General features: G+C 41.7%; 3 protein-coding genes across 5 annotated transcripts in view; all 3 read left to right on the forward strand.

Annotated features, from left to right (window-relative positions):
* Nucleotides 1-9,890, forward strand: part of lola (longitudinals lacking) — an 87,546-nt gene extending 77,656 nt beyond the window's left edge. Inside the window, exons 5-6 of one of the 3 annotated variants that reach the window (XM_069036551.1) lie at nt 394-570; nt 827-1,041. In XM_069036551.1, coding sequence (XP_068892652.1) covers nt 394-570; nt 827-1,005 — 356 coding nt within the window. In that variant the 3' untranslated portion in view covers nt 1,006-1,041. Of the gene's footprint in view, nt 1-393; nt 571-826; nt 1,042-6,736; nt 7,317-9,585 lie in introns of those variants that run through there. The other 2 variants (XM_069036563.1, XM_069036552.1) reach the window with 2 other exon arrangements.
* Nucleotides 9,891-11,470: 1,580 nt separating this feature from the next.
* Nucleotides 11,471-13,790, forward strand: LOC138129828 (uncharacterized; the record flags this gene model as incomplete). The annotated part of the gene is made up of 3 exons (XM_069046170.1): nt 11,471-11,677; nt 11,725-11,881; nt 11,935-13,790. Coding segments are annotated over 3 exons (495 nt in total), but the record flags the coding sequence as incomplete, so codon positions are not given.
* LOC138129915 (zinc finger protein 501-like) lies at nt 12,137-13,772 on the forward strand. Its single transcript, XM_069046277.1, has 7 exons — nt 12,137-12,147; nt 12,180-12,433; nt 12,556-12,675; nt 12,829-13,008; nt 13,118-13,316; nt 13,380-13,438; nt 13,546-13,772. Exons 1-7 carry the CDS (start codon nt 12,137-12,139, stop codon nt 13,770-13,772), a joined length of 1,050 nt encoding a protein of 349 aa, XP_068902378.1.
* Nucleotides 13,791-15,129: the final 1,339 nt, after the last annotated feature.

Raw genomic sequence — 15,129 nt, forward strand, 5'->3', positions numbered from 1 at the left:
GTCCAGTTTTTGTTGTTAGCGTTAGTGCCAAGCTTGTTGTACCGTTGTCAGTCGAACCAGCGAGTACCCAGTTTTCACTGTGGGCTTTTTAGGATCGGGGTTTCCGTGTCCGCAGTGTCCCAGAATCTACAAGCACCAACAGTCGAGGAATACCCATTTGAAGTACGAGTGCGGCAAGAACCCGCAGTTCCAGTGCGAAGTACCTTCGTGCACGTACCGAGCCAAGAGGAGGTGCACCTTGAGGGCCCACATGCTAAACGCTCATAGGTTCATTTTGTAAATAAAGATCTTACCTCTACTCAGTTTTTTCTTTGAGCACAGGTACCGCAATTGTGTGTGTGTGTTTCCAAGTTGTTTCTCGTGTACCCCAATTAACTGTAATCTTTTTAATAGGTCCACTCTACAAATGTCCAAATTGCCCAAAACTCTACAAACACCCGGGAAGCAGAGACCGCCACGTCAGGACCGAGTGCGGCAAAGAAGTGTTTAAGTGTACTTTTCAGTACTGCGGGTACACGACTAAGCAAAAGAGTTGGCTCAACTCTCATGTATTGCGCAGACACCCCCCAGGTGAGTCTTGGCGTGCTTGAGTTGAATAAACAACATTCCTGACAGTACAGTTAGTTGCAAAAAAAACTTCGTACGAAAGATAGGTTAGAATTGATGTCAAAATTCAAGGACATTTTTAAAAATTATTTGACAGATATTGTCAAGTAGACAATTAATTGACAAATGGACGAAACCAAATTTACATTGGGAAAATTTTCGTTTCCCGTTTTTTTTTACAACCAACTGTACCACAATTAATTGTAATTTTTTTTAATAGGTCCACGCTTCAAATGCCCAAATTGTCCAAAAGTCTACAAATACAGTAACAGCAGAGACCGCCACGTCAAGACCGAGTGCGGTAAAGAACCCACGTTTAAGTGTACTTTTCAGTACTGCGGGTACAAGACTAAGCGAAAGGGTTCGCTTAAGTCTCACGTGTTGCACAGACACTCTTGATGTGCTTGAGTTGAATAAACATTTCTGAAAGTGCAATTGTTTTTTTTTTATTTCATGGGGATGTGCGGTAGTACCTTTGTGGAGGACCCACATGCTGGACCTTCCTAGGTTCATTTTGTAAATAAAAATCTGACTCTACACAGGTTCTTCGGCTTGATCTGGGTACCGCAGTACCGGTTTTGTTTGTGTGTGTTTCCAAGTTGGTTCTCGTGTACCCCGATTAACTGTGCTCTTTTTAATAGGTCCACTCTACAAATGTCCCAATTGTCCAAAATTCTACAAACACAATAGAAACAGAGACCGCCACGTGAAGACCGAGTGCGGCAAAGAACCCACGTTTAAGTGTACTTTCCAGTACTGCGGGTACATGACTAAGCGAAAGAGTTCGCTCAAGTCTCACACGTTGCGCAGACACCCCCAGGTGCCTCTCGATGTGCTCGAGTTGAATAAATATTGAAAGTACAAGTGTTTTGTTTTATTTCGTGTGCGATAGTACCTTTGTGAAGATTGCAGTACCTGAGAAATTGATTTTTAGGTGCGTACCCGTGCCCGCGGTGCCAGAGGAATTACAGTACGGTCAGTACCAGGAACAGGCATTTGAAATTTGAGTGTGGGAAGCTGCCGACGTTTCGGTGCGAGTTTTGTCACTACATCACCAAGAGGAAGTGCTCGTTGAAGACTCACATGTACATCAAACATTCTGCGTTCGCGCTGTAACGTAGCGAATCGCATTTTTCATGTAATAAAGCTTGTTTGACGCTCTTGGCTTGTTTGTCGATTCCCGAGTACTGATTCGGCGAAAACAAATTTGTATTCGTTGGAAACGGAATGGGTTAGTGAAACTAGGAGTTTATTGAGCTGCCAGAGTTAATCTGGAATTGAGCTGTTACGCTAATGGCTTTTAAAACTGAAACGGAATTAAAAAGGAGAGACGAATAATGGGTTTTTGTGGCGGTTTGAACTTTTTTTGCGAAATGTGGGAGTAGAAACATTTGGAACGTAGGAGTACAAAATATTGGAAACGTCTGATGCAGGTCTTTATAACGTACTAATACTTTTATGAGGGTTGGAACGTTTGGGACAGCCCGTTGCTGTTGGTCGTCATAAATAACTAAAATTATTGAAGGTTCAGAACTGGCCCGCATTTGAACATTTCTTATTGGGGGCCTTCAAATTATAAAAAATTAGTCGCACCGATCAGGATTGTCATAAATGTGATTTTTGTTATTTTCAGGGATACACAGATACAGTGTTTTTTACTAAGGTAATGTATCAAAATATAAAGTTTTATCTGAAGTGAATTTCCAGTTTTTTATTGTTCAAGAAAAATTAAAATAAAAACAACTGCAACTACTATCAGATTTTTCTGTTTTGTTTTTATGTCTCTTGTCTAAACTTAAAAAAAAAAATAAGTAGATCCTGGTAGTACACAAAGATTAAGATAAAGCGCTTATGATAAATATAAAATAAATTAATTTATTGTTGTCAACTGTCATAAATTCTCATTTTTCTCCTTTGTAAACTGCCTCTTAACTGCTCTAAAGCAAAATGAGCAAATAACGAACCGTTGCCCTAGACAACACATTCAACGTTACATTTCTGACAGTTCTTGAAAAATTTGTCAAAACTGTCAAAAGCAAATGCGAAACTATTTTTAAAAGATTTGGAACCTTCAGGGACGTCGTTTCAAACAATAAAATTTTGTATGCAACTCGTTTCTGGGTAAGAAAAGGGACAAGATTAAAACACGAGCGCAGCCAGGGTTTTAAGGCCTCGAGGGGTTGAATACATTTTGTCGTTTTAAAGCCATCACATATGATTGCAGACGTCCAACGTATCTATTTTAGAAAAGTATGTACGGAAATAAATGAGAATTTAGAAAATAGGTATTTAATACGATAAATTGAATATGTTTGAAGCTTTCTCACAAATCGCCTTTTTACTCAATTCAGGGTTGTCACCTTTCAACTCTTCGCAGTACCGAATCAGGACCATTTTTTCACTCTCTGTGCACTACGAAGGCACCTTTTCAAATTTTGTGCGTAAATTTTTCAACGCAAATGACAGTTATGCGCAATGACAGCGCCGATGACCTTGCACGGCTCGACGTTGCCAACCTATATTGTGAAATGCACTTTCAATTGCTCATACCAACTTGACAACACTTTGACAGCTGATTAAAAAAAATGAACTGTATATTTTTTGAGGCTGCTTTATTCTCTTTGTCTGCATCTACCACTATCGCAAGGTCGTACTTGTAATAAATTTCTTTATCTTAAAAGTTTTGTGCGTTTCCACATGTTTATCAGTTTGTTCTACTTGTTTGTAATTTTATTTTTTAAATTAATTTATCTATGCATTTTTTTGTACTGGGTGAGTTAATTACAACTTTCTTTCTCTTTTTCTTTTTTGAATTTATAAAAAAAAATGTTTGGCCTTCCCTCTGCACAACCATAATCGCAAAACTGTTTTAGGTAAGTATTTTTGGAAACAGAGAAAAACTAGTAAATTCCATAAATAATTTATTTCAAGTTTTACAAATAAAATAACAACTTGCACTTACATAAATAAACAAATTTTGTGTCTTCTCGCATTAGGAATTTTTGAAATACTTTAAGCATTTTTATCTGAAAAAAAAATGTCTCCCAAAGAGAGAACGTCGATGATATTCAACACTAAAACTGTCCGAATTCATTCATAATAATTTTTAAATAATTTTGCTTCTTTGTCTTCTGTCCGATTCCTCAACATTGACCGACGTAATCACTAACACGATCCATTTTAGGAGGTGTGTATCCGTGTCCTCAATGTCCACGCAGCTACAGCACCATCGCCTCAAGAAACCGCCACGTAAAGTTCGAATGTGGCAAAAAACCGTCCTTTAAGTGCGAAGTCCCCAAGTGTCATTACGTGGCGAAAAGAAAATGCACCCTGAAGAAGCACATGTCTCTGATACACAAAATGTTCACGTAGCAGTAACGTGCAGAGCTCTGTTTCATCGACCATCTTGCACGATGCAAAACTGCCCTCTTTGTGGTGTCCCGCAAGTCTCTTCTTTGTGTGAATAAACCTGTGAAACGTAGCGCCTGTTTGATTGCACGCCGCACCTTCTTATTTCGATTTGTTTGTAAATCTGGTCCTAATAAAGTTTTCTTTTCCAGGTCACTACCCTTGCCCCAAGTGCCATAAAATTTACAGCCACTACGCTTCAAGGTACAGACACGTTAAGTACGAGTGTGGAAAGCTGCCGTCGTTTAAATGTCCTTATCTGAACTGTCCCTACATTGGAAGAAGGAAGAGTCATCTCAACTTGCACATAGCGAATAGACACTTGTTACGTTAATTTTTCTCTTGGTTTGGTTTCTTTGCTTCTGTCGCTACTCCTTAGTTCTTATCGATTGTACGCTTGCCGAGTCACACTCTAATAAATTTCCCGATTTTCAGATTGTTATTACCGACGTAAACTATCCGAATCGAGACCCTTCGAATGCCTCATGTGTGGCAAGTCCTACAAATTCAGACAGTCCCTTTATAAGCATAAAACATTCGAGTGTGGCAAACCGCCGACCTTCAAGTGCCCCTACACCTACTGTTCTTACAGAGGACGGAGGAAAGCTCACTTAGACTCTCACATTAAAAGCCGCCACCAAAAAACCGCGCGCTCTAAGAACTTTCAGTGAAACTACAATTGTAACTTTGACTGATTAAACAACATTGCATTTTGTCTTAACCGAGTCTCTTCTTCACCCCACTCCACACTCCCCTCGCCCAGATCTCGTTCTGACTGTTGCGTTTTTAGGTCCTCGACGGCTCTCCTGTCTGAGGTGCAACAAAACCTACAAGTATAAGTATCACCTCAACAGCCACATCAACTACGAGTGTGGCAAAGAGCCGCGGTTCCAATGCCCGTTGTGTTTTAAGAAGTTCCACCAGAAATACAACCTAAACGCGCACATGAAATGCCACCAGATCTACATCTAACAGACAATAAATTATTTTCATAGACTCGTGTCCTTTCTTTACCCTTCACTCTCTCAAAGGACCGATGGAACTGCAACAGCACCCGAACTTGGTTAGTGTAGTTCACCGCTTCGCCTCGTTTTGGGTCAGCTCCCGCACTCACCACTTGTATTTTTTAGCCGTCCCCGCCACCTTCAGATGCCCGAGCTGCGACAAGTGGTACCTGCGCAAGTCCTCGCTCAACAACCACCGCAAGTTCGAGTGCGGCAAAGAGCCCAACTATTTCTGCGCCACCTGTCCCTACAAGACCAAGATCAAAGGGAACTTGCGCAGACACGTCCGCACACACAGTACTTTGTAGTTTGTCCGTAATAAAGTTGTCCAAAGAGATGTCTTCACTTGCTTGCGTAGAGGCCTGTGTTTGTGTGTTGTGGCGTTTTTTCGGGGCGCGTTTTGACCGTTTTCATTGATGTCGTTTGTTTCAGATAATTATAAGTATGCAGTCGGTCTTATTTATCCTTGTACGAGGTGTGGAAAGCCGTACAAGTCCAAAAAGGCCATGATGACGCATTTAAAATTCTCCTGCGAGAATCACCGCAGCTTCTTTTGCGATTTTTGCAACGCTGCCTACTTTTACAAACACCATTTGCAGAGACACATGAAGCAACACCAGCTCATTTAAAGCGGCTCTTTCTGGTGTAACTCATTTCTTGCTCTCTCGATCTCATAAGTTACCAATGTACATTATTTCAGTTTTATAATACAGGGTGTTTTTGAAATGCGTGCAGAAATTTTAATCACGAGCTACTGGCTTCATGTAGAACTCGGAAAAAATATTTAAAAAATTCAAAAAATAAAATGACATTTATTTTTTGAGCTACAATTTTTTTTAAATTGCTTTTACTTTTCTACGTTGTCCTACAACCTCGTAGGTAAAATTTCGGCACATTTTAAAAATACACCCTGTATATCATGTTTTATAAAATGTACGCCAATGCGAAGTAACCTATAGGAAATATGCTTTATAACAAGGAAACCGCATTGGTGTACGTTTTATAAAATATGATATACAGGGTGTATTTTTAAAATGTGCCGAAATTTTACCTACGAGGTTGTAGGACAACGTAGAAAAGTAAAAGCAATTTAAAAAAAATTGTAGCTCAAAAAATAAATGTCATTTTATTTTTTGACACAGGATTTTTTAGATATTTTTTCCGAGTTCTACATGAAGCCAGTAGCTCGTGGTTAAAATATCTGTCCAACTTTCAATAACACCCTGTGTATCCAGGATTGTTAAGTTGTTTACAAATATATGTACAAAACTGACTGTTCTGTTTGTATTTCGCTGTCCCGTATACCAGTGTGTTGTGTTTTGGGAACTTTCGTTTGTCACTAGTAATACATCGTCGATTTTTTTCTTTTAGGTTTGTTTATTCAGAGAAGACCTAGAGGTCTCGGCCAGTTTCGGTGCCGCTGCGGACGAACCTATTACGAAAAGAAAAACCTAGTCAGACACTACAGATACAAGTGCTCCCGAAGCATCTTATACAATGACTCATAAGTCCAATAAATTTAACTGTGGCTTCTCAATCGTTGCACTTGCCAACAGATTGGGAAGCACTTGACAATCTTGTACTCTAGTTAGTAGCCGAGGGTAAGTCCCCGCTCGCCTCGTTTGTTGCCATGTTGTTGCTAGTTAGAACCATTTCCAATAAAGTTATTCGCCTCGACTTCTTCTCTCTAACGGGATTAACACGGAACGTTGTTCCAGGCAAGCACCGCCCCCCTAAACCCATTCCGAAAATCAAACCGTCGATTTCCATAATTCCCGAGAAACTGAAAAAGAAATCTCTGATGTCCGTACTGAGAAGGTCGGAGAATTTCAACAGCGACGAGAGATTCGCTTGTCCGGAGTGCGGCCGGTTTTACAAGCTGCGGAGCTCGTTGAGGAACCATCAGAAGTGGGAGTGCGGCAAAGAACCGCAATTCAACTGTCCCCACTGTCCGTACAAGGCCAAGCAAAAGATGCACGTGAGGAGGCACGTGGAGAGGATGCACAAAGTGATCGACTACGCCGACGTGCAGTTCCACACTCTCGCCCCTCTCGACATTAATCTTCACTAGAGTGTACAAGAAAGCGCAGCTTTCTCGCCCGCACGGTCGTAGTCCTATCGTTAGTGCCTTATTACTCAGTTCCTAGAGAACTACGCTTCTCTGTGCTTTCCTTCTACATTTAATTTGTTCCAATGTATTTTTTTATCGTGACATGACAGTCTAGATCCTAAGAAGTATTTTTTTATTCCACTGTATCACTTTTTGATGAGAATATAAACTATTTTAGTAAAACCAAAGTGTCTCATTCGATTCTCTCCTTCTTATTCGATTCTTTTTATTTGCTATTTCTCTCCATTTCAGGTACTACTCTATACGTCTGTGACAACTGTAGCAAATATTATGAGAGCAGAGACGATCTAAACCGCCATTACGTGAGACGAGAGTGTCACCCAGAACTCCCACAAGAAGATGGTTCGCTTTTACGTCATTTGCTCACAAATAAAATCGCCTACTATTTTAACAACGACGTATAACATTATTTTAGTTAACTATTAGTTATAACCTCGTCGTACAAGTGTACATAACAAATCCCGATGACAATCTTGCGAACTTCCATTTGGGTTGTGTTAACTGTCATTTTTGACATTTGTCCATCGCACTGACGCCATTTTGGCCTTAACTGTCATTATTGACATTTGTACATGGCGCTGACTCGCAGCACATTACCTGGTGTTTTTTAATGCATGTGAGTGTATTTCTTTTATTTAGACTTAAGTTATAATCCCTTTAGCATGACCGTTTAAGTTAAAGTCATGAAAATATCGAATAAGAGGTTAGGTTATGTTAGTGTACTTATACCCTTCGTAGACGCTTCGACTGAAAGACATTTCAGTTTTTGTATGCTTAATAAACAATTTCCAATAAAAGAAGTCGTAATGAAATAGTCATTTGTACTTTCCCAGACATGCTGTAAGAACTGTTGTACTGAACTGAAGAGTTCGCACCGTCTCCTTTCGCTCCGTCTTAACTGATTTATTTTTAGGAGTGAGACACACTTGTCCGACTTGCCAGCGCACGTACAAGAACAAGACCACCCTGTGTCGTCACCTCCGGCTCGAGTGCAACAACGTCTCTCCGCAATTCCAGTGCGACACGTGCTTCCGCCTCTTCAGACATAGACACTCTTTGCAGCGCCACAAAATGCACCACTTTACTAATTGAACGGCAATAAATCGATTGAGCAGAGCACATGTTTTAATTGTCGCCCTTGCAGCAAGTCGACCGATTCAGAACGGAGCGTTAACATTGTGACTCTTTTTGCAGACGTGTCCAAAGTGGAGTGCATCAAGTGCGGCAAGTGGTTCAAGAACCACAACAGTTGGAGGGTCCACTACTACTTGGACTGCTCCAAGTCGTTGTCGTTCTCGTGCACTTTGTGCGACCACGCCGTCTTCAAGAGGAAGTACACTCTTAAAAAGCACTACATAGTGAAGCATCAGTTGATGGAGAACAAGATCAAAGCTCTGTTGGGGATCTACAGTACTTAGAGTAGTTTGTAAAAGTAATAAATGTTAGATGAGACGGATCGAGTGTTTTATTTGGTGTTTTTGAGAAGGGTGTGTGCGAGCCGCCACTCATTTATCTATTTTCAGATGTGTTAAGGGTGAGGTGTCCGAACTGCGGACGGGCGTTCAAGAACCCCAACACTCTGAGGGCGCACACCTCGCTGGATTGCGGCAAACTGACGATTTTCTCGTGTCACTTGTGCAAGTACGGCTCGAAGAGGAAGTACAACTTGCGGACTCACTACGTCTCCAAGCACGGGGTCGTGGTCAAGAGCACCACCCTCACGGCCACAGATCCTCCCTTCTGACCCTACTTCTCGGAAATATATTTTTCAATCCACGATTCTAGTTTTATTTGATTTGTCAATCCAGTCCTCTCTCGTTCTTTCTGTAACTCGTTTTCTCGTTTCAGGCAGGGTAAGGTGTCACGTTTGCAAGAAAGTGTTCAAGAACCACAATAGCTGGCGGGTTCACTTTTACAATAAATGCGGCAACAGCGACCAGCGCTGCGTTTGTACAGTTTGCGGTCTGGACTTTGAGCGCAAGTACAGTCTGCGAAGACACTTGATCACGATACACAAGTGGGACAAGAACGACGCCGACGCCGAGTCCTCCTGCATACCTCGCAACAGGACGCACAACTTTTGATCTGAAATAAATCTTGTTACGCAAGTGCTGTTTCAATCCTGGTTTCCACACTTTCAGGGGTGCAAGCCGAGCGGAAACGGCTCGAGGTTTACATTTTCTACCGAAATGTAATTAATTTGAGCACCGGCGGCAAACTGAAATGGAAGCGGAGCTCGTATCCTGGGGCCGTGTAAATGAAACGTGTTGCGGTAAATCCAGTGTTCAGTGAATCCGTCCGCAATCCTCGGAGCAAGAAATTCTCTTCAATTTCATCGCCCCCTCCGAAAATAAACGTTTCGCTTTTTGAACGTCTTTGCGTGCGGGGGCAACTGTCAGATTGGTCTTGAATGTGTTAATAAAGATGTATTTTTAGGGGCTAGGTTCGAGTGCCACGATTGCGGCCGGTCCTACAAACACAAGAGCCACCTGCGCTACCACATCCGCCAAGACCATGCCGATTCGGGAATCGGACAAGTCGTTTGTCACGTTTGCAACAAGATCTTCAAGAACCGCAACAGCTGGAGAGTTCACTTTTACAATATCTGCCGCGAGGGCAGCGGCGTCTCCGAGTGCACCTTGTGCGGGGCGAAGTTCGAGCGCAAGTACGCTCTGAGGAGGCACCTGATCAAGGCCCACAGCAAGAAAACCCCCAAATTATCTTAAACTGTTGTAATACATTTTTTTGAAATGAAAACTTCTTTAGGCGCGCCACATACATTTTATTCCCGGGCAGTGAATTAGTTTCATGCGACACGGTAAAATCGTTCGCAGCACAAGCGAAAATCGTTCGCAGCACGATACGGCAAGGGAGTCGAGTTTTTTAGCGGAGCGAGCGAAAAACAATCAACTGTGCGTCACTTGTCAGTTTTAAATTTTCATTGTACGTTGTGCTGTGACCTGACTGACCTCAGTGCAGAGCTGCAGAAGTAACTGTATATATATACAGGATATTTCACGAGTGATAATAAGCCTGACGTAATTTAAAATCCAACCGACACTATATTTCCGAAAAAAGCTGGCTACTGTCATTAAAATGTCCGGCTTTTTTTGAGAATGTATTGTGGGTTGAATTTATTATTCCGTCAGGCTCATTATCACTCGTGAAATACCCTGTATAGATTTATATAATATAAACGATAAAGACACGACAAATATTGTAACTTACAGATGAATGTAGGATTTAATACGTAATTCTCAATTATATGGTTTCAACAATTCATCTATTGGAAAAATTTGTGTAGCAAAATGTGAAGAGGAAAATGGGCAAATTATCATAATACAGGATATTGGTATTGCTATAAAAACTTGTGTTCAATATCATCGTCAAGAAAATAAAACTTAAACATCCAAACCTAACCTCACAAATTTTGCCAGAGTGTACCTCTAAAAGCAGACGTATTTGCAGTTTCTATGGAAAAATAGAGATTTTTGATGTTTATTTAAAAACAGCATTGGATTTAAATAATATTAATTATTTATGCCTTGCTCCTTATTCCTCCAAGTACCTACTATTCATAATGATATATTTTTTATAGAATAGGTACATATTACTTAAAATCAGTAACGAGCATCATAGAAGTTTTTATTTCTGTCATGCGGTCTTAAGCACGCACTCTTTTTTTTTCGTTTAAACTTCTTTGCTTGCCAATCTAAGTCTGAGTGGAAGTGTCTCTCCTCAACGTGTTAATGGGGGTGCATTTTTTAGGGGTGAGGTACCAGTGCCACGATTGCGGCCGCTCATACAAAAACAAGAACCATCTTACCCGACACGTTCGTCAAGACCACAGCAGTGCCCTGCCCCAGTTTCGGTGTCCATACTGTTCGCGCTACTTTAAGCAAAAATATACGCGTGATCGACACACGCTCAACTTTTGCAGAAGTCGCTCCTGAACGGGTCAGGTCAGTGTTGTACCACCTCTTTGAAGTTATTCCTGTCCTTTGCTGGCAACTGACAGAAGATATTTCAGGTGGTGAGCATCGGCTCGTCGTCGCTAGGGGGCGTCAGCGCTGCCGGATATGCTGCGAAACTGTCAAAAACAAAATGGACGGAAACGCGAAATTGACACATCTGACTTGTCCACCGTGCAACAAATATTACTGTGTTCATTGCTTTTACTTGATGCACCAATCACCTCTGTCATTAATGTGAAATCTTTCTACTTGCAATATAACTTTCGCTGCAATTTCTATTTTTATTATAGAAGGTCCTGTCAAATACACAGACTACAAGTTTTCTACCCCATGATTTTCGCAACTGATTTGTTTCAGGGTTTAGAAGGACGGTGCTGGAATACTTGGCACAACATTCTCTCATTTTGAACGAACTGTTGAGGACAAGTCGACGAGTGCACCAGGAAGTCCTGATTCCTCCAGAACATGTACCCCAATTTCCCATTCAAACTCTGGAGGAATTCCAGCACTTTAACATTCAGCTGGGTCACAACGGACCCTTGAACGACTACATGGTAACAAAAAAAAATCGATTTGACAATTTTCGAAAAATATTTTTTAGATAGCGCGACTCGCTTCCGTTGGTGGATCCGGCATCGAGTCCTTGACTCGAAGAATCTTAAAATTCTTGATCAGCAACGAAGTTGCCATTTTGTACAACTGGAAGGGCAGAGATAAACTGTCCTTCGAGCAGACCACCGTGATGAACGTCATCTATGGTAACCAGTGACGAACCAATACCACCAGATTGTCACTCTGCTCTTTCTTGCAGAAGCGGCGAAAGTAAATTTTCCGAGTAGCGAAAAAAACGACTTGGTTGTGGCCAATTCGGTCAAGCTTTGGCTCAAATTTGCCAAAGCTCGAATGATGAATTCCCACAAGAAACTAGCCAAGTTGGCTTGAGACAGGTGCAATCCACTTAAATCCCTTGGGTTCTGGAACCAATCTAAAGTTGTTTTGATATTGCTTGTTTTATGAATAAATAGTTCTCGAGTCACACATCTTTTCTTGTATTAGTTGGTCTGAAGTAGAGGTGAAGGTTTACGACTGCGACCCCGAAAACACTTCAGGTTCTTGTACTGGTGAATTTTTAGGTTTGTACTGGTGCAGCGTGTGCGTCAAGTCCTACAAGCACAAGCAGTCCTTGAACAATCACAAGAAGTTCGAATGCGGCAAAGCTCCCTCCTTCTACTGCGGCCAGTGCCCCTACCAGGCGAAGCGAAAGAGTCACCTGACCAGACACATGAAGACGCACGTGAAGCGCCCCAAGAGCAGCGCGCTGGCTTAACTCGATGACATGATCGCAATAAATTTCTCACCAAGCACAAATTCTTTCTTTTCGCCGCCCCCAACCGCCACTCTTGACCGTCTCTAACCGGTGTTTGTCTTGTAGGAGGCCAAGCGAAATTCCGGTGCGGGTTTTGCTCAAGATCGTACAGACACAACGCCAGTTTGCGCCGCCACCTGACCCACGAGTGCGGCAAAGACCCCAAGTTTGTTTGCGGCTGTTGCGGCAAAAAATTCGCACATAAATTCTCCCTGGCGGCACACGCCGCCACCCAACACCAGCTCCCGTGAAGTGCCTAGATATTCCGCATGTCGCGTTTATTTTAAACGGGTTTCGAGCTGTTCGTTGTGGCACACAGTACAAGAGCGATTGTTTCAGGGCGCGCGGACCGGCACGTCTGTCAGGTGTGCTCCAAGAGCTACAAGCACTACGCCAGCTTGTGGCGCCACGTGAAGCACGAGTGCGGGAAAGAGCCGCAGTTTGCGTGCGCTGTTTGCGGGAAGAAATTCGCTCACAAGTTCTCGCTGGCTTCCCACACCGTCAACAAACACGTAATTTGTAGTAGTGAAGCGTCGAAATAAAGCTCGTTTTGCGGAGTTGTTGTTGTTTTCATTTTGTACAGAAAGATGACTGTTGTGGACTGGTTTTAACGGTGTGATTGTTTTAGGGCTTAGGATGAGGTTCAACAATAAGTTTCTTTGCCGCTTCTGCAAGAAAACCTACAAACACTATGCGAGCTTGTGGCGCCACATAAAGCACGAGTGCGGAAAGGAACCCCAGTTTGAATGCACCCTGTGTGGAAAGAGGTTCACGCAGAAGTCGTCGCTCACCTCGCACATGGGTCTCAAGCACCCCCGGGAGTTTTTGTACTGTTAATTGACTTAAACATTTAATAAAGTTGTGATTGAACAATCGGGTTTGTTTGCGAGAACCTTCGAAACCTTCCAGATCTGCCACCTTGCCAGCTTCGGTACCACTACTGACCAAAGTGAGTGAGTATTTCGCTGTCTTCAAAGCTCCACTAGTTCGTAGTCAAGAGGTTAACAAACTGGAACCCGATTTTGGTGTCCCAATACTGAGATGTTCTTTTTTCAGAATTTAAATGCATGGATTGCAACAAGTCGTACAAAAACAAGGCTTCTCTGAGTCGCCACGTCAAGTACGAGTGCGGACCTGAACACAAATTCAAATGCATTTACTGCTTCAAAGCGATGAAGCAGAAGTACGATTTGAAGAAGCACGTCCGGAGGCGACACCCAGAGCGCCAGCTCGAGTTCGAGTCCATCTACAAGGACTTGTACAAAACTGTATTTTATTTCTAAGTAAAAGTGTAACAAGCGCACGCTGTCTCTCTGTTGTTGTCAGTTTCCTCCAATAAAACGTACTGGTTCGCGCGATGTTCGTCTAATTTTTTGCGCGAGGTCACTGCAGTTTTAGTAAAGATGGGGATGTTTCAGAATGGAGACGAAATTTTCGATGTGTCCGTTGTCCCAAGTGTTACAAAAATCCGGAGACTCTTCGACGTCACTTGAACTACGAGTGTGGGATAGAGCCTCAGTTTCCATGCGCGCTATGTGATAAAAAGTTCAAGAGAAAGTATCATTTGTCAAGACACATGATAATCAGGCACGACACGAAATTCTCCAAGATATAATCTGTCAGTTTAATAAAGATAGTTTACATTACATAACGATGCAATTTTTTAGTCAGTACCGCTATGATTGTCCATATTTTGTGACTTTTTTGTGCAAAATGACAACATCTCTAGTAATGAAGTAACGAGGATGTTTCAGAGTTGAACCGGATTCTTCAATGCGAACGCTGCGCGAGATATAGTGGTACCAAACAACAATATTGGAAACGTCTTTATAACGTACTACTACTAATACTTTTATGAGGGTTGGAACTGTTGGAACAGCCCATTGCTGTCGGCCGTCATACATTACCCAAATCATTAAAGGCTGACAAATGGCCCGTATTTAAACATTTCTTACTGGGGATCTTCAACGCATTTGTGCTCTACAATCTTTGTGAAATTAAAAAAAACTAGGTCGCACCGGGCAGGATTGACATAAATTTCATTTTTGATAATAATAATCGCCCAGGGGTCGAAATTCGACCGTTATTCATTAAATTTTTAAGTTTGAACGTTATTGAGGTTTTTTTATCAAAGAGTATACCCCTAACGGGTGTTTTTTTTTAATTTGGCGTCGAACTGTCGATTGTGAACGCACCATACAGGTTACGGATCACGGATCAGCTGTTTAAATCTTACGCTTTTACACGAGTGGTGCGATCTCAATCGACTCTCCAACGCCTACTTCGACGCCAAATTAAAAAAAAAACATCCTTTATAATCATTGCATATAATTTTTTTGAATTTTGTTCTATTACGTCAGCTGCGAGCGTGTACAAACACGTCATTATGCATTAATTTTCGAGTTATTGGAAAAATACGAACGATAGGAAAAATGAGGGATAGCTTGGCTAAGCCATATTTAAAAAACGATAACGGTCTTTTTGACATTTTCTTGGGTTTTTTAATTGCTATACTGGCCAGGTTTCGCCAAGGCTACACAGTTAATTTGCCCATTTTTTAAAATTATATAAAATTTAAATAAAAAATTTATACAAAAAATGAAATAAAGAATACGTGCTTCCTATTTTTTTTTATATATT

Source organism: Tenebrio molitor, chromosome 1 (genome assembly GCF_963966145.1).
Source record: "Tenebrio molitor chromosome 1, icTenMoli1.1, whole genome shotgun sequence".
In the NCBI taxonomy this organism is placed as follows: domain Eukaryota; kingdom Metazoa; phylum Arthropoda; class Insecta; order Coleoptera; family Tenebrionidae; genus Tenebrio; species Tenebrio molitor.